Genomic DNA, 19,830 nt, shown 5'->3' with positions numbered 1-19,830 from the left:
GGGCTATCTGCACTAGCCGTCCCTAATTTAGCAGTGTAAGACTAGAGGGAAGGCAGCTAGTCATCACCACCCACCGCCAATTCTTGGGCTACTCTTTTACCAACGAATAGTGGGATTGACCATCACTTTATAACGCCCCCACGCCTGAAAGAGCGAGAATGTTTGGTGCGACTGGAATTCGAACCCGTGATTCTCAGATTACGAGTCGAGTGCCTTAACTACCTAGCCACGCCGGGCCAAAATAATGTATTAAACACAAAAGTCTGGCTGTAATATGTGAAACTGCAGAAACCAGGTGAAACAGATCAAAACAGCTAAAAACATTTCTTAAATACAACAGGGTTCAAAGCACTGTTTTATTCTTTTGTTTTTCTAGTATGCTAATAAAGACACTATGTTTTTAGGTAAATTAAGTAAATATCCGTATAACTTATCAAGTATTTTCCAAACTGCATAAAAGCTTGACGCGTTATTTATAATTTCCAACAAAAACACAGAAACAACAACTGCATTTATTTATAAACATAATTTATTTAGTAATTAGGAGCCAAATCGTGGTACAACAAAAATTTATATTTAAACATAAATTCTGCGTAGAGTGAAGATAAGTAACGTTATCGACCGGACAGAAATCCCAGGACTAGATGCAACTGACCAATCAGAGTCTTATTTTGTAATCTGTATAAGTGTTCACGTGACATCAAGTCTTCAAGTATAATTTGTATTGAAATTACTTTTGTGCTGTTTACTATAATTTTCACTTAGGTCTAGAACAGCGCCATGACCGTCTTTATATCGTACTGTAAAATCAATGCACTACACGTGGGTTGCTAACATTCGTTTACCAAAACAAACCAAGAGTCGACAGAGAATACAAATTTCGTTGCCAACGTGAAACAGACCGACTGAAGATAATAATAAAAAAAAACAGTTTTGTATGACGAACACCAAGTTGCGTTGCATAAAATGGAAATATTCAGTGAAATAAACGACATCATGAAATAGAAGCGTATCAAACTATCAGAAAGATTCCAAAATTTAGCTTATACTCTTCTAAATGGCCGGTAAACAAAAGTCAACAGATGGACAACAACAGTTAATGGTAAGTTGTTCTTTATACGTTAAAGAAATCAGTCAACTGAGAAAGAGTGAAATAGACTTAAAATCAGATAATAGTGTCTGGAGATAATATCTAAAACCTGATTCAGGATAACAAGAAAATGAACTGGATTTTAAAGCAAATGCGTCCAATTTAGTTCACATAAATAATATTTTCAAAAAATGACATGATTTTAAAGGCGAGGGATGGCCCTCTAGTGGAGTTCTGAATTTCATAGCTGCCATACCAGTTCGTAGGATACCATTGTATAATTCCAACCTCTTTTTAGCTGGGCAGTCAATCCCCAAATGTGGATGGTGAGTGGTAAGGTGCTTCTGCCTTTCCTATAATTAGTAATTATACGTTAGGGACGTCGGTGGATATCTCTAGCAGCTTTGCCATAAATACAAATCATAAACAGAAATACACTCTTAAACTTGTCGTAACGTTCCTCGCGTTTATCGTGTAATTTGATTTGTTTTAAGAGGCACAACTTTAACTCGTTTTAACATTTATCATACCACTCCTTATAATTAATTTAATTTAAGACGCGAAAGAACTGACTCGTTCCAAATGCCCTTCACGCTTTCATTATGTAAATATAATCTCACACCGAGTTCGATACTTTCAGTTTTATTCCAGTTTGTTTTCGGCCCTCTATGGCCAGATAGTTAGGGAGCGCTAAATTCGTAATCTCAAGATCGCAGGTTCGAATCCTCCTCATACTAAACATGTTCACCCTTTCAGACGTGGAGGCATTATAATGTGATGACAAACACCACTATTCAATCCCACTATACCTTGGTAAATGTGTAACCCTAGAGTTGGCGGTTGGTGGTAATGGCTAGCTGCATTCCCTCTTGTATTTCACCACTAAATTAGAGATGACTAGCGCAAATAAGCCTTGTGTAACTTTGGGCGAAATTCAAACCTAACCTCATGTTTTCTGAAATGCTTCTCAGACATTTCTAAGGTTGAAAAAAAAAGTTTTTCTCATACTATCAAGATTGAGTTAACCCTAGTATCTTGGAACCACTGAGTAAATACCGCAGTAAATATCAATATCCTGGAATCACTGAATAAACACTGTAACAAATATCAGTATCATGGAATTACTGAGTAAACACTGTAGTAAATATCAATATCCTGGAATCACTGAGTAAATACCGTAGTAAATATCAATATCCTGGAATCACTGAATAAACACTGTAGTAAATATCAATATCCTGGAATCACTGAGTAAATACCGTAGTAAATATCAATATCCTGGAATCACTGAATAAACACTGTAACAAATATCAGTATCCTGAAATCACTGAGTAAACACTGTAGTAAATATCAGCATCCTGGAATTACTGAGTAAATACCGCAGTAAATATCAATATCCTGGAATCACTGAATAAACACTGTAACAAATATCAGTATCCTGGAATCACTGAGCAAACACTGTAGTAAATATCAGTATCCTGTAATCACTGAATAAACTCTGTAGTAAGTGTCAGTAACCTGTAATCACTGAGTAAACTATAGTAAATATCAGTAATCTGTAATCACTGAGTAAACTATAGTAAATGTCGGTAACCTGTAATCACTGAGTAAACTATAGTAAATGTCAGTAACCTGTAATCACTGAGTAAACTATAGTAAATGTCAGTAACCTGTAATCACTCAATAAATAAGATGACTGATTGTGTCTCATTTGGTAAAGATCGTTCTCACACTCGTTATCCCATGGATGAAATTAATTAATTACGATAAAATTAAATATGAAAATGAAACAAACTAATTGTCAAGTGAAATATGTTCAAATATGAATTGTCAATGTTTGTTCTTCAACATTAAAGAATTATTCGTGTGTTTTTTTAGTGTTTACAGTGGATAAAAGTCGTTCTTGATATACCATATTGTAACGGAAAATATGAAGTTCACAGCAGTTTAGAACTTATTCGTGAATATTTTAATCTCATCAAATTTGCAAATGTCTTTACGTCATAAAAAAAATGTGAATTCCTTATCATCAACAAAGTGAATTTGTTCTTTTACCAAAACGTGAATTTCAGTAAATAAATTATAATGTAGAGGCCTAATCTATTATTTGTTTTGCATCTACTGCGGCAGCAGACTAGTTTCCAGTTCTGCTTGGAAGAATGAAGCAAGTAAAAAAAGAAAAGAAAAGCTTCCTATAGTGGTGAAATATAAGTGTGTTGGTACGTAACATATTATCTAAACACTTAGAATATTTTAGGTTATTTGCGGTCAGTAAAGAGTTATACATCAGAACCAAGGAAATCATAACATAGAACATTAACATGAAGCTGATATCGTTTCTATTCAGGTTGCTCTACGAATTCGGCCAATATTTGCTAATGAAGCGAACAGAGGACCTGGAGTGGTAGTTAGAGCAGTTGCTGGAAAAGTAAGTTCGTTTATTTTACGTAATTCTCGAATAATTGTGTTTAGTTGAGCTTTTTTAATATCAAGAGTTATGAAAATATAGGGACGTTTCTACACTGTTCATTGTACTTAACTGGTGAAGTGAGGAATTAGAAAATCATGATACAACTGATGGATATTCCACTGTTACTTTACACTGTTTTCTATAAGGAATATTTTAATAGCGTCTCTGATTTGCTGGTATAAGAGGTATTTGAATGGAGTGATTCTTAGGTTTGTTGTTGCAAGGGCATTTCAATGATGCGTGTCGTAAATGTGTTTATATAAGGGGTGTTTCAATGAAGTGTGTCGTAGATTTGTTGGTATTAGGAATATTTCAATATTACGTGCCATGTTTAGTATAGTTTTTGAACCGAAAATATTTCTTTTTGACCTTATTTCACCATTTAGGCTTACTGACTTTATTTAGCCCACATTCACTTGACGTTTGTTTCCTCCAGTAATATTCTACCTGCCAATCAGACAAACTAAAAAAAATATTTTTCTCCTTCACATGTTGATTGTTTAGTGAACACTAGTACGAACAATCCCCCAGTTGTATACTTTCAGTTCTACCTTTAAAGTGTGGCTAGCAGTGGCTCTTCTTTTGACCTTAACCCACCCTGTTTACAGAAAATTCGCATTAGTACGTTCCTTTCTCGGGGACATTCTGACCCATTGACTGATACTTTGGACTCTTTCGGTAGTTGCTCACAACTTGTTGTTGTGCCCTTGAACAAGATACATTATCCCAGTTGATTGAATTGAACTGGCTGTATAATGAGTACCTAGTTGTTGCCTGGAGGGTTAGCCTACAATTGACTGGTTTCTTGCCCAGAGAGTTCATGTTACCATTTTCATCTTCTCGTGCCACTGAAACTGGAACTCATTACTAGCTCCTATGTATCGTAGAGACATGAGTTGGATTTGACTTTCAGTTAATGTGTTTTCTTTCTTGAATCATAACTTAAACAGTAACTTTAAACTGAGTCAGAAGGTCAAAGGGGTTGCGTGCTTAGTTTATGACTGACGGTTAATTAGCATTATAAATACAAAGCAGTGGCTGGCACAGAAAACCGAATCATTCAGAGAAAGGTTGCTAGGCAACTCACCAATACTTGATCAATACGTTTTATGTTGAGTTAGTGAGAATTGCTAGCAGATAAACAGAATAAAAATTTGAAACTCTCACTCACTTAAGGCAAGATTATTCAGTGTAACCATTTAGAAAATTACGAATTACAATGAGTTATTAACTCTGTATTAGATTTATTTACAAAAGCCAGAAAGCAGGAAAATATACAATTAAACATTAAAATATCTTGTTCTGCATTGCAAAGTTTGTGTCTCGAGCCATGATTACTACAAACTTCAGAAATATAAGTGCCTATTCGGACATCGCGTCCTTTAAAAAGGTATCGCTAGCTTGTGAGGGAATCAAGGTTACTTTCAAGATTCGATGTTATTGTACGGTCAACTTTTACTGACGTTAATGAAGGTTAATCACGTTCTGTGAAATGTATTTACATATGCCAATACAGTAGTATGTAAGTCGTGGCGCCGTTGGCGTTTTTAATATCCACATACATAGTTTACGATAAATTTCTGACCGATCGACAGTGCAATGCTGCACAGGATCCTGACTGGAGAAGTACTTTACAACCGGCTTCATGATTGAATTCAGAACGTTCTAAAACGGTGTCAGTTAACAAAAAACTTTATCCACAAAGTTACGGGTATAGTTTAAAAAAGGGGGGATCCTTTGACTCAAAATGATATTCTGATAAAGCATATTCTCTGTTACATTTATCAAAATAATTAATAAACCAGGATTTAGCGAAGATTTCGCAATCCACAAAAAAAGTAAATAAAAGATACTGAAGCTCAGGATTAACGGACCTGTTCCATGCAACCTCGTTGAACTTGGACTTTTCTGCCATTGGTCTTTTTAACTATGGTCTTGAAACTCACTTCTATACAGATAGGGAACCTGAGGAAGGTGTGACAAGACATGTTTTCCTAAAATAGACCTCGCTGTCATTCGTACACTTGTTTTACAAAACAAATTACGCTGCAGAGAAGCGTTGCGTAGTAATGGCTATCGGAATGAGCGCGGTCGATGATGGAGTAAGTAGTTCCTAGGGCGGCACGAGACCTTCACTAGTCATACAACAACTAAGAAAAATCCTAAGCCTAGCTAGGAAGTCTGTAAACTTTCAGACACTAATTGCTATTCGCTGCATGCCGCATTTATTAACACTAGTGGTCAACTTAATAATCTTTGTGAGTTTATGTTTTCATTGATTTTCTAAGGTTCCTTAACAGTGTTTCTTCATTCTGTGGTCCCCTCGGTGGGCTGAGCAGATAGCCCGATGTGGCTTTGCTATAAGAAAAAAACACACATTCATTCTGTGGTACCTTTTGGCTTGGCGGTTAGGGGGCGCTCGACTCGCGGTGTAAAGGTCGTGAGATCGAATTTCCGTGACACCAAACATACCCGTCCTTTCAGTCGTGGGGGTGTTATAATATGACAGTCAGTCCCACTATTTGTTAGTAAAAGAGTATCCCAAGAACTGGTGGTGAGTGGTGATGACTAGCTTTCTTCCCTCGAGTCTTTTACCACTGCTAAAATAGGGACGGATATTGTTGATAACCCTCGTGTAGTTTTGCGCGAAATTCAAAAGAAACCAAACCAATCATACTTTTTACATTTTCTTCCTTATGCTATTTACACTACGTTCTAAAATATCAACGATAAGGTTAAGAGATAATTAGAAAACTAAATAGATGTGATGTTTATAACGTGCAATCCTTTGTATCTGTGAGTTAAGACAAGTTAGGAAGTATTCTAAGAAAATACAAGTTGAAATGATCATTATCGTTCTTTACGAAAAAGTAAAAGAATTTTTGAAAATCCTTTTATCAGATAATCGTGACCTTAGGATAAACGTTAAATTTTTGGATATCAAAGAAGCTCCAAATATTTACTTAACCTGCAAACTTGGTAGGATTTATGAAATTATTTTTGAACTTTGATTTAATGGTGAAATAATTTACATTTGTAGCAAACTCACTAAGGTGCTGCCCTCTCTAATTTAGAATAAGGGACTACAGAATTACTGGTCATAGGAGGCAATTAATCAGCAGCACTCTACCACCCACCACATTCGTTAAGGGATTGACTGTAACTCTTTTAGCACACCTACAGCATAAAGCACGGGGAATAGTTTGTGGAAGTGTTTGGATTCGAACTAGGATTGCTAACTACAATTCGGAATCTTACCACACGCCCAACGGTGAAAGAAAAGAAAATTCCCTTGCACAAAGTTTGAACGTATACACACGATGTTACTAACTGATTTTCAAAAAGACTCGAAACTCGTGTTAATAGTGTCACTGTATCTACAGTGTTTTCGATCTGAGGTTTCTGACACAAGACACGACATCACGTTTGTTTTTCAACCCAAACCTTTCAACAATTTCCTAACGAGAGAACTCCCCCTTCTACACCCTATAACCGTTAAGTATGTTTCCAGATCTCAGCATTTATGTGGTTTCTAACCCCTCCAGTGTATTTAGAGGGGGTGCGTATCTCATCACAGTAACCGATACGATACGTGTCTAAATATTATTTTCGCGGTATGATAGGATTTGATATGAGCTTCGTGCAAAGTTACAAGAGGGCTTTCTGCGCTAGCCGTCCCTAACTTAGCAGTGAAATCTTAGGTGACTTTTTACTAATGGATAGTGGGATTGACCATAACGTTATAACGTTTTCACAGCTTAAAATGCAAGCATGTTTAGTGAGACGGGGATTCGAATCCGCGACCTTTAGAGTCAAGAGCCATAAACAACTGGCTAGGTAAGATACGTAACAAGATACAGAGGATTTTACCAATGGTTTGTTTGTCTATAATTTATTATCTATATTACCAGCGTTGTCTTATTTAAGTATTTCACACTTTACGGTGTTTTTTTTTTCTTCAAATTCTCAGGTTTTATCAATTAAATCGAAGCTAGCAAAAGAATTAAAATAAAAAAGTTAATACATTTTTGCTATTGTTAATTTGTTATGTTACCTTACATGTAGTGTTTGTGATAAATAAATACAACATGCAGTACTCAATACTCTTCTTCCTCAAATCATTAATTTTTTAGCAGAAATACTTTATTAGCAATGGGGATTTTTTTCCTGTTCAAAAGACCTTCAATGTTTACTGAAAGCTTGCGACATTTCGTAAAGATACATAAATCGTATCGTATCGGACGATGTATCGATACAGTTGTATCACAGCTTCATGATGAAACAGTCGTATCGTATCGGTGTTTCGCCACACCCTTAGTATTTACGTACGTTGACGGCGGTGCCATGGTGACATTGATTGGAACCAGTTTTCGTAAGCATTCAGTAGCGATTGCGAAGTTATATGAAAATGAGGCATTATAGTTATTGTTTTGTTTTGTTTTCAGTGTGGAGGCTTTTAGTCTTTTCACTAAATTTAATCAATTTATATTATTTTCAAGGCAGGGATTATTACCAAGTGAAAACAACTACACAACTTTAATGACAGGTAAAATAAGGTAATCTTGGGGGGGTTTATAGTGCCAAAAATTAGGGGTTCGATTCCTGTGATGAGCACACCAAAGTTATTTCATTTTGCAACCTTGAACCTAAACAAAGCTAAGCAATGATATAATACAGTTGCCTAGCAAATAGTACTTTTTTTATAATCGTTTATGCACTATGGACTGAACTGGTCTGGTGTCCATGGTTTGCGCCTCGTTGTTATAAGAACGAACTCCTCACTTTGTGTGTTATAAGAGTAACGGCGAAATCCCACTAGTTCATTAGAGTACTTCAAATGTTAGTGTTATTGAATAGCTGCCCTCATTCTAGTTTGTCAAGTTTTGTGGTAACCGAAGTAGAATTTTATTAAGTTGGGAAAGACACATAATCTAAGAGTTTGTTGGTAGTCCACGTTTGTAGGTTCGGGGAGAGGAGAGGGAGAAAAGGAACAGCTTAAAAGTCCTGTGTTAGTCCTAGTTCTGTAGGTTTATATTTTGATTTTCAACGTTACTTAGCTCTTAGCAGAAGCTGTGAACCCGGGGGGCACCAAGAAGCGGTGTCCTCCACGTTTTTTAAAAAGACGTAAAGTGCCTTCTGAGAAAAAGAGCACAAACTACAATATTAAAGACATGATAAAGTCGGTAAAGTGTAGACTAAAATGTAAAGCATGTTGTAGATAGAGATTTTGGCATTCTTACTGGCTTGACTTAAGTTGGTATTTTATTTTGAAAAATCAATTAAAAATAAGAAAGGTTTCTCTGGATTTAAAAATCTTCTGCATTCTATGGCTCTTCTGTAAAAAATAATTATCCAGAATTGAACAACCAGTATAACTTATAGAGATCGGCGCTAATAAGAGTTTTAAACTAGTGAGTTAGGCCATAAGCTGGTTTAAAAAAAATAATCTTTCGATCGGTTTGAGTAGTTTATTGAAGTTTTTTTTTCTCTGTAAAGCTTCTAGAACAGTTTTTCTCACATTTATTTTTCAAGAGTCGCCTGATTTTCTTTAAAATCGCGTACCACAAATAAATATTTATACATATCTGTAACTTATGATTTGCACTTTTAACCGATAAACATTCCCTTAAGATAAAAATGCGTAAATATCCAACAAACACAGAAATAACTGGAAATATTGGCTCATTTTATGTTTATTTCATTTTTTCCTGTTCCACAGAGACTAAACGGTAAGTTGTAAGGCTTATAATTGCAAAAGTCCGCCGCTAGAATAACGGCAAGTCTGCGGATTTACAATGCTAAAATCAGGGGTTCGATTCCTATCGGTTGACACAGCAGATAGTCCGAAGTAGCTATGCTATAAGAAAAAACACACGTAAACACACATAATGGCAAAAACCTGATGTTACTCGTGATGGGCATAGCATGAATAACCCATTGTGTAGCTATGTGCTTAACACTAACCAACCAAACACTACTGTAATTAGTTACTCCTTCCTGATGACTTATTGCTCACAATGATTTATTCCGAATACTTTAAGCATATCCCAACTACTAAGGGATTAAACACCGAAAAATCAAATTAATTAAATACCAAAAAATTTAATTAATAAACACAAAACATCATGATTGTTCATTATACTACCGTTTTCTTTCCGTAACTGACCCCTAATGGCACAGCAGTATGTATGTGGACTTAAATCGCTGGAAAAGGAATTTCGATACCTGTGGTGAGCAAAGCACAAATAGCTGGTGTTTCTATACAAACAAACTTTATGTAATTATGTAACTCCTTTATACAGATCGTCTTAAGGAAGCCTGCGGACCACATACTGTTCACTTAACTGTTACTAATAGTGTTACACAGAAGTCTATTGTCCTCCAACTTATTTATTAATAATAAAATTTGAAACTTTGTTATACACAGGTGTAAGTTGTGCACTGTCGTATTTTAATTACCACAGGAAGAGGTAAAATTATCCACTCCAAACCACCTTAGGTTCGAAAAAAAAAAGGATACGGCGAAAAAAAATGTGTGGGCTAAGCCGAGTTTTTTGTTTGTTTGTTCAACTTGTGGCATGACGGTGGATAAAACAGAACACCAAGCCTAACTAACTGGTGTATGAATATTTACTGTAAAATGATTATAATGCTATAAGTGTAGATACCTGTTTGGCCCGTAATCTTGATTTCATTTCTTTAAGTCTCACGCTCAATTCTATTTTTTTGGCTTGGTGTTTTATATCGCATCTAAGGTGTTTCTGATTAGATATAATGACTTTCTACCAATACACACCAACAAGCTACAGCAAGTAAGTTTGGTTTGGTTTCTTATGAATTTTGCGCAAAGCTACACGAGGGCTATCTGCGCTAGCCGTCCCTAATTTAGCAGTGTAAGACTAGAGGGAAGGCAGCTAATCATCACCACCCACCGTCAACTCTGGAACTACTCTTTTACCAACGACTAGTGAGATTGACATCACATTATAATACCCTCATGGGTGAAAGGGCGAGCATGTTTGGCGGGACGGGGATTCGAACTCGCGACCCTCGGATTACGAGTCGAGTGCCTTAACCACCTGGCCATGCCGGGCCCCAGCAAGTAAGAAAGTTACACTCGATAGTAACCAAAATTAGCTTTAGGATCGCAATTCTATTATTCGGAACAGAAATTCTTTATGGTAATGCAATGGAATCTAGGTTTACAGTTTCTTGTCATCACCTCCATGTACTCAGTACAGCCGTATACAACATCGCTATGTTCTAATTGCTTTAGCTAACATCACGTGATGACGCTAAACACTTTAATTATTAAATTTTCACAAAATTTAGCAAATCTGTGCTTGAAAGTAAGAGAAACCCTTTCTTTCTTAACCTGAAGGTGATCTAAGAAGGTCGAAACATTGTTCTATACTTTACTTTAATTAAAGTGTTAATACCCATAACACCTGTCTTGAAAATATAATCCTATTATTCGATTCCTGGGGCTATTCATAGCTCTTGCGGTTACGGGTGTCACCGGAACTTGAACTCTAGGGCGTCTCTGACATATCCCTTTAGCCCACGTGTGCAAAACGTGTAATTCAGACTGAAAATTCCAATTTACGAAATAATGACTGAGAACCGTGATGACGAGAAAACCCACTTGTAGAGAAAAATATGTGTGTAAAAACGGTTGGTTTGGGTTGAGAAAATTCTATGTAGAGGAGCATTTGGCAAACACTAATAACAAAATATGACATTCCAGTTAATACCAAACTTATTCAAAAACCAGGCACAAAACTGAGGTTTATACTATGTAAAATCTATACTGACAAACACCACACCAACATTATTTATAAACTACAATGTGATAACTTCCACGACTTTTATATTGGAGAAACAAGGAAAAAAATGGAAACCAGATTCAAAGAACATAAAAAGTCACCTTCACACGTTTTCGAATACTGCAACTCAAATAAACACAACATAATCATAGAAAACGCTCAAATACTAAATAAAGAAACAAACATAAACAAACGCAAAATTAAAGAAGCTTTACTTATACAACAACTCAAGCCCAAAATAAACCAATACAAAGGAACACCTTCATACCTATATTAATAAATATAATCAAACATCTGAGCACGCTCTCTACATTCCTACATTCAATTATACAACCCCCTTCAAACATGTAGTCAGCTATCGGTCAGTTACCTCTTTCATTCTTTGTGAACCTGACGATGACTGAAGGTCGAAACGTTGTTCGCTTCTCTACATAGAATTTTCTCAAGGCATACCAGCCGTTTTTACATATATATTTAATGACTAAGAACACTTTAAACATTACTATGTAGATTCACGAAGTACACGTTTGCTTTATCTTACTACCAGGAGGCGTTATTAACCAAAAAGTCTCAATAAAATTATGACTACTTTGATGCACTAAATATTACCCTTTTAACTATGTTTGCGTCAAAACAATGTGTGGTACGGAGATAAAAAGGATAGTATTTTTGTTGATTTCTTAAGCATTGTTATTTAAGAGGTTTTCGAATAACAGTTTTCATTACATCATTATCTAGTTACAGAAGAACTAATATAATGTTATATAGTCACGTAAAACATAACATAAAAGACAAAAATCTTCAAGCTGGTATAACAATTTGTCGAATTGTAAGTAAATATTCTACATATTTTGACCGCCTTTGTTTTATTCTCGTTCTCAGATAGTCATACTTCAAGATCCACAAGCGCGGAACACAGCAGATGTTTTACGAGCCAAGAGATCACGCGAGAAACGGTTTGTGTTCGACTGGGCTTTCGATGGCAAATCAAAGCAGGTTGGTTTGGCGTAATATGTTGATGTTAGACTTATAACATTAATGTAATCAGCTTAGCGTCCATCAGATATCACGTCTGCACCCTTAAGTGACTGTGTCAGGTCAAAATTATTAAAACTAAAGATAATACACTTGGATGTGGAGATAGAAAACGTCAATTAATTATGACAGTTTTAACAGTAAATCTATACAGATTTTACTCTTTTACTTTAGAAAGCTTATGAAATTCAATTAGAAATAATAACTTGCTTTTTATTTTCTCTTTTATTCAAAAATATAGTTATAACGTTGTTCCTTCTTTCACCAGTTCTCTTAAATTATTTGGTAAAAACAATTCAACCCTCCTCTACGTAACGATAACAATTAGCTTATTTCATCCTTTAACGTTTCTACAAGCTTAAAAACTATGATTACTTAAAGGTCACGTTTACAGCCCCTCTAAATATACTACACTAACGTAAAAATAGACTTGCTTGTATTACGTCACGACTGATCAATCAAATAACCGAAAACAAAACACTTTCTGCCTGATTCATTCTACTGAATAGAAAGAACTCTTTCTTTAGTACGTTACTGGACCTCTTATTTTAAAATCGAGCTCTTGACTTTGCTAGAAAATCTGAAGACAATTTTTAGTTTTCTAAGCCAACATTATTAACTAACTAATGTCTGGATTACAATATAAAAATATAGTTTTTAATAATATTTTACTTGGAATGCTTACATTATTTTTCGTAACTAAATTTTCAGAAAACTATTTTCATTATAATTCTAATTATTTAAGCAATATTTTATTTTTAGATAAGGACAACCTAAACATCAAGTGTTTTCCTTCTTCTAACTCACATACATGTATTTAATATATTTAGGTGAATTTAAATTTATTACTTCTATTTCAATTTTTCGGTTTTAATCTAAGTTCGAATATTTTTTTCTTTCTTTAACAGTTAAAAAAAATGAACCTTTGTCTTGTCATGCTTATAAGGATTACACGTTCCATGGATTTTTTCTTTTTTACATTAAAGGCCGAAACTAAGATCGCAGATACTTTAAATCTTTTACCAGAATATCATGAAAGCAAAAAGAGTTGAAAATAAGAAGAGCCCTAAAAAATATCGTTCTATTACTAGGTTTAAGATAGCTGTGTAGGCAGTAGATACTACTGAATGGTCGCATTTCCTCAACATATCAAAACTTGGGAAGGGTATACCTGAACTTCGGAGGTCTCTGACCCGGGCATTTAGCCTGTGTATTGCATAAAGTGGCGTTCATTTAAAAAATACCATAAACTTTATGTTACATTTTTATGTCTGCAAGCCCCCAGTAGCTTAGCAGTAAGTATAAAGGCTTATAATGCTAAAAACTGGGTTTCGATACCCCTAGTGAGCACACTACAAATAGCTCATTGTGTAGCTTTGCGTTAACAGTCAAAGTTATGACTGCACATTTTACTCCAGATCACTCGAATTTTATTAAGTTATTTATGTTAATTCTAGACACACTTCCCTCAGTCCTTGCCTCCCTTCCCTCCTTCAGCAGCTCAGCAGTGGTCTGAAGGTTTGAAACGCTAAAATTCGGTTTAAATGCCCATGGTGGGCACAGCACAGATGGCCCAGTGTGTATCTTTTGCTCAAGAGTAAACTAACAAACCCCCATTCATTTTCTTTTAAAAACACAACACCTTTCTATAAAATATTCCTACAGGACATTTATAATTAATCCTAATGAATTTTATCTCGTGTCACATACCAATGAGACGAACAAGGACATTCTTTGCTTCAGGAATCTAATAAGAAATTAGTTTAAATCTGACCATGCTAATACGCAATAAAAAATATAACAGGAACTTAAATTTTAACTTCATGAATAGAGATGATTGGAGGAGAGCAACACGGGTGAAGGAGAGCGACCTTTAATGAAGGGAAACGCCGAGGATAGAATAATTTGTATCTCATCTTTCTCTCTCTGTAATTGTCATAAGATCTTAAGAAAATGTTGTAATTAGTACGAAAAGAGTGAGTTTAGTATGATTTTTATTCTTGGGTGGGGTATGGCATGTGGTTTTACTGAACACGATTTTCACTTTTAGCCATGGGTATATTATAAGAGTGGCAGTCAATTCCGCTATTCCATATTCAAAGCTTGACCCAGATCGTGAAGTGACAGAGTGCTTTTGGCTGTCTACCTTACCCCTGGTCATTAGTTAAAAGTTAGACACGGCGAGATGTGACCTGTGAAGTCTCTGAATTGACCGTTTAGCTTATGCGTGCACGTAATTTCAATGTGGTTTGAGTTGAAAACAGAAGTACTTTCTGTTCTTATACTTACAGGAGGAAGTTTACATCAAAACTACTAAAAAGCTCGTGGAGAACGTCATGAAAGGATACAATGCTACAGTGTTTGCTTACGGAGCCACCGGTGAGTTTGTTTACATTTCAGACTTTAGGTGTTTATGAATTGTTGATAGCACATACACACACAAGCATCTTGAAGAGAAAAAAACACACTTCAACGTAATTGTATCTGTTAAACATTCAAACCAGAAACTGTCAGCAGTAAAACAAACGTTTAAGAGAAGACGCAAAATCAATTCCGCATCGGAGATGACCTAGTTAATTATCCATAGGTGCTGGAAAAACCCATACAATGGTTGGCACGGATGAAGATCCGGGAATTATGGTGAGGGCCCTAAGTGACCTCTTCAAAGAAGTTCGAAACAATAGCGATGCCACATCCTACGAGGTCAAAATGTCATATCTTGAGGTAAGATTTATCAGTTTCATTTTCCAGTGCCATATCCAGCAAGGTCAAAATGTCATATTTAGAGGTAAGGTTTATGACTGTTCAATTTTTCCATTTTTCCTACGTGGCCAAAATGTCATATCTTAAGGCAAAATTGATCATTGTTCCATTTTTCATTTATTTGTTTTTATCCTCGCGATAGATACAAAAAATAACTGATTATCTATTTCAGGTTTATAATGAAAACATACGTGACCTTCTGAATTCCCACTCTGGACAACTTGACCTTCGAGAAGATTCACAAGGAAATCACCAGGTGATAGGGTTATCGGAAGTATCTGTTTCTAACGAAGATGAGGTAGTAACACAGAGCGACTTCTAACTTTATTATATAAAGTAAAATTTATTGTAAATGTTAAACTATTTAAGGCTTAAATGTTTCTTGTAGTATGATGCTATAGTAACCATATAGACTAGAGTTTTTCCAATCGTCAGCCCACAAGATTTTAACCGGTCCGCAAGATAGTTTAAACGTGTTTTAACATACGGCCACTAGAGTCATAAATTTTAATGTTATATAAAAACACTTTAAAAAGTTTACATTGCATGAAGTGATCTGTCAAATTTTGGGATCTAAACTAACTAGTTTTCTCTTGCAAAATGGTTGGGAACCATAAATATAGACCACGTCCCTCAATAAAGGCTTATAAGAATAAAAATCGGGTTTCGATACTCGTGGCAGACACAACACCACAGATGGCACATTGTGTAACTTTGCGCCTAACAACAAACAATCAGACAGACACACACAGAGCATGGAAATGTACTTAAGGGAAGTTTGAATAGGATACAATTTTCTAATGACACTTTGTGATTTCAGTAAACAATTATGGTGTGACACAAACCTCCATGGCAACTCTTACCGGCTCGTGATTTATTAAACGAATATATGATTTATATTAATTTGGATACAGTGTGTTTAACAGAGGGATAGTGTAGACGTTAAAATATGAGTTGGTACTTATAGGCGTGTGTTCTGAATGAAAATCGAGGCTCGATCTCTGCAACGAATATGGTCCATCGTGCAGCTTTGTGCTTAACAACAGAAACATAATTACAATAAGAGCTTCACTTAAAAACAAGCTAAGTCTTTGTGGAATAGTTGAGAAATTAAAAAAAAATATATATCTTATGGCCAAAAATATGCACCTACTAATACTTATTTAATATATTCACTTTACAAGCTGTAAAATATTGATTTGCTGACAAATTACAATTAAAATTAATGTTTTTGTGGCGTTAACGCAAGTGATGTAAGCAGGTGGATTGGATGGGTGAGCCCTTCTGCTCTTATGACCCGAAATTGTCCGTAACTACTAAAATACACCTTTGATTCCACACCTTGCTTACCTGAAGCTACTTTGGGGAAGAAACAATATAATCTTAGAATGAATGGCACACTGGAAATTGTAGGTAGACAAACAAACCATGATTTGATAATATATCTGATAGTACACAATAATTCAATGATTACTTTTAAGTTTTAATAAGTATTTATAAGTCCAACTGAATAGGAATAAAAGATAATTTGTTTATTTCTAATGTTGTTGTTGTTGTTTTGAATTAAGCACAAAGTTACTCAATGGGCTATCTGTGCTCTGCCCACCACGGGTATCGAAACCCGGTTTTAGCGTTGCAAATTATTTCTTATGACTTTCTAGCTTACGTGGATGCAAGTAACGTGCAATCCCTATAGTTTCATTTAGTAAACCTCTCTTCCATAAAAACAACCAGAAAAACCTGTTTTCTTTATGTTGTTTGAAAGGTGCCCTTTTTTGTCAATTAACTTCTGCCTTTTTAATGTCTTCTGCATATTATTGCTTACCTTTATTTAGCAGGCATCATGACAAAAGCAAATAGACAAATTTAAGATATTTCATACATACTCTAGTTTGATAGTAGGATGGTCCAACCTTTGGAGGGCCGAACTGTAGAAGATGGGAACATTGGAGGGTCATAATCTGATGCTTACACGACTTACTGAAATCAGATTCTTCTACTAAAATGAATCTGTGAGTTAAAGTTTTTGATGCATAAACTTCAATGTTAACATATGACTAATAATAAGTACGAGGGACAGATAACTTCAGTTGTGGGATTGGATGGGACACGCGGGTCGCCAGTTTGGCTAGTTTTAAACTCTTGCAAATTTAAAAGAGAAATACTAAGGTTTTTCCTTTCTTATCTTTCAAGGTGATGAAAATTTTGACCAAAGGAAACAAAAACAGGACCCAAGAAGCCACGGGGGCGAATAAAACATCTTCACGCTCACACGCTATGCTGCAAGTGCACGTGAAGCAAAGTGACAGGTTACGGAACACTGTACAGAAAGTTCGGACAGGAACACTATATATGGTAGATTTAGCTGGCTCCGAGAGAGCATCTCACACTAATGTAAGGACTCAGTTTCTAATACATGGTTCGATATTTGTGTATGTTTATTTTATGTATTCATTTTAATAGATAAATTTAGAGGTGGAATTCGGGTTCGTTTTCACTGTATCTTTTGTATGTGAGGATAGACAATTGGTGTTTATTATGAACAAACAAACGGCGACACCAGTCTGCGTAATGAATAATGATTAGCTTCGTTTCTTTCTCTTTTTTTTTTTTTTACATTTACGTGTTGTAGAGTTTGACCATGGCAGCAAATGGGAGTGGCTCTAAAATATGTAGCTTTTCAAAAAAGGTTTAAAGGCATTATCGACAGTGAAGGAAAAGATCTGATACGAAATGACATAAGGACAGTTGGTATTCACTAACAAGGGTTCTTCTCATCTCAACTAAAAGTTTCTTTTAGTTTACTACTGTCCAAATACGATACTGATACTTATAACCCTATACAGGCATTTATTAAATGTTTTATTAACTACCGATTAACAAGCTTGTTTGCTAAGGACAAAGAATCAGACGTGAGAGAGATCGTTTGTTAAAGACTCAGAATTAGACTTTAGAAAGGTGTTTTTTTTTTTTTTTTTTTTAAGGAACTATAATCAGATGTGTAAAAGGTGGTTTGTTTGTGATCCAGAATTACAGTTGAGAAAAGTAATATGTTAATGACCCAGAATTAAATGTGGGAATGGTGGTTTGTTAAGGACACAGAATTAGACGTGAGGAAGGTGGTTTGTTAAAGGCCCAGAATTAGACATGAGAAAGGTGGTTTGTTAAGGACCCAGAATTAGATGTGAGGAAGGTGGTTTGTTAAGGGCCCAGAATTAGACGTGAGGAAGGTGGTTTGTTAAGGACCCAAAATTAGATTGAGGAAGGTGGTTTGTTAAGGGCCCAGAATTAGACGTGAGGAAGGTGGTTTTTTAAGGGCCCAGAATTAGACGTGAGGAAGGTGGTTTGTTAAGGACCCAGAATTAGATGTGAGGAAGGTGGTTTGTTAAAGACCCAAAATTAGACGTGAGGAAGGTGGTTTGTTAAGGGCCCAGAATTAGACGTGAGGAAGGTGGTTTGTTAAGAACCAAGAATTAGATGTGAGGAAGGTGGTTTGTTAAGGATATATAATATACAAGAGAATATCGTTTGTTAACGACCCAGCATCACTCAAAATAACAGGTTAAAAACGTTTTTGGTAAGAACTTGAATAGTTATTACTCAACACAGTTTATTATCAATATAAAAATATCATATTTGAAAGGTTTTAATTATAAAAAAATATTGTGAAATTCATTTTATTAAGATGTGAAAAGAAACAACATAAGCTAAACTTGTTTTTCTTGTTTTTGTGGTAAAGAACACCGGTCAACGTTTTAAAGAAGGAGCACATATAAATATGTCTCTCTTGGCTTTAGGAAACTGCATCAATGCTCTGGGTAAGTTAACTTTAGAGGTTTTGATAGGTTTCAAGCATTTTTTTTCGCGTTTAAAATAAACTGGGCTTGTTTTAGACGAAATAAAATGCACCGCACCCTGTCTTGTGTTTTTATTGTTAGGCACATCACATTATAACTGTTTCAAAAATTTTCTTTGTGTACTGTTCTCTAGCCATCACCCAGAAAAGTTCTTTGTTATATGTTTTCTATTCATATTCACAAAAATTTCTTTGTAAATCGTTTTTTATTCATCATTCAGAAAATTCCTGTGTGCATTGTTTTCTAGACAACATCCAAATTGTTTTTCGTACATTGTTCTTTAGCCATCACCTAATAAATTATTTGCGCATTTTTCTCTGGCCGTCTTTCAAATATTTCTTTATGCCTTACTCTTTAGCCAACATATAGAACATTTTTTGCCAGTTGTTCTCTAGCCATGATCCAGAAAATTTCTTTATGTACTGTTCTCTAATCGTTACTCAAAATTTGTTTATTAATTATTCTCCAGCTACAATATAACAAGTTCTTTGTAAATTGTTCGCTTTCCATTATTCAGAAAATTCTTTTATTCATTGCTTACTAGGCAACATACAAAAAATCTTTGTGCACTGTTTACCAGGCAACATAAAAAAGATGTCTTTGTACATTGTTTACTAGGTACCATACAAAATGTCTTTGTATATTGTTTTCTACACAATACACAAAAATATTTCTTTGTGCATTGTTTATTAGAAAATATTAAAACTATCCTTGTGCACTGTCATCTAACTTTCATGCAGGACACTTCTTTGGAATCGTTCTCTAGCTCTTATCCAGATAATTCTTTTATGG

At 35.2% G+C, this 19,830-nt stretch overlaps 1 protein-coding gene across 2 annotated transcripts in view; it reads left to right on the top strand.

The window, feature by feature from the left end:
• The first annotated feature begins 744 nt into the window (after positions 1 to 744).
• Positions 745 to 19,830, top strand: part of LOC143254417 (kinesin-like protein KIF19) — a 47,204-nt gene continuing 28,118 nt past the window's right edge. Inside the window, exons 1-8 of one of the 2 annotated variants that reach the window (XM_076509546.1) lie at positions 745 to 1,102; positions 3,435 to 3,515; positions 12,266 to 12,379; positions 14,710 to 14,797; positions 15,006 to 15,142; positions 15,354 to 15,479; positions 17,375 to 17,575; positions 18,921 to 18,999. In XM_076509546.1, the coding sequence (XP_076365661.1) occupies positions 1,058 to 1,102; positions 3,435 to 3,515; positions 12,266 to 12,379; positions 14,710 to 14,797; positions 15,006 to 15,142; positions 15,354 to 15,479; positions 17,375 to 17,575; positions 18,921 to 18,999 (871 nt within the window). In that variant the 5' untranslated portion in view covers positions 745 to 1,057. The remainder of the gene's footprint in view (positions 1,103 to 3,434; positions 3,516 to 12,265; positions 12,380 to 14,709; positions 14,798 to 15,005; positions 15,143 to 15,353; positions 15,480 to 17,374; positions 17,576 to 18,920; positions 19,000 to 19,830) is intronic. The other variant, XM_076509545.1, reaches the window with a different exon arrangement.

This window comes from Tachypleus tridentatus, chromosome 6 (assembly GCF_004210375.1).
Source record: "Tachypleus tridentatus isolate NWPU-2018 chromosome 6, ASM421037v1, whole genome shotgun sequence".
NCBI classification, from domain to species: Eukaryota; Metazoa; Arthropoda; class Merostomata; order Xiphosura; family Limulidae; genus Tachypleus; species Tachypleus tridentatus.
Note: the sequence above shows the minus strand (reverse complement) of the source record. Positions and strands in the feature narration are given on the sequence as shown.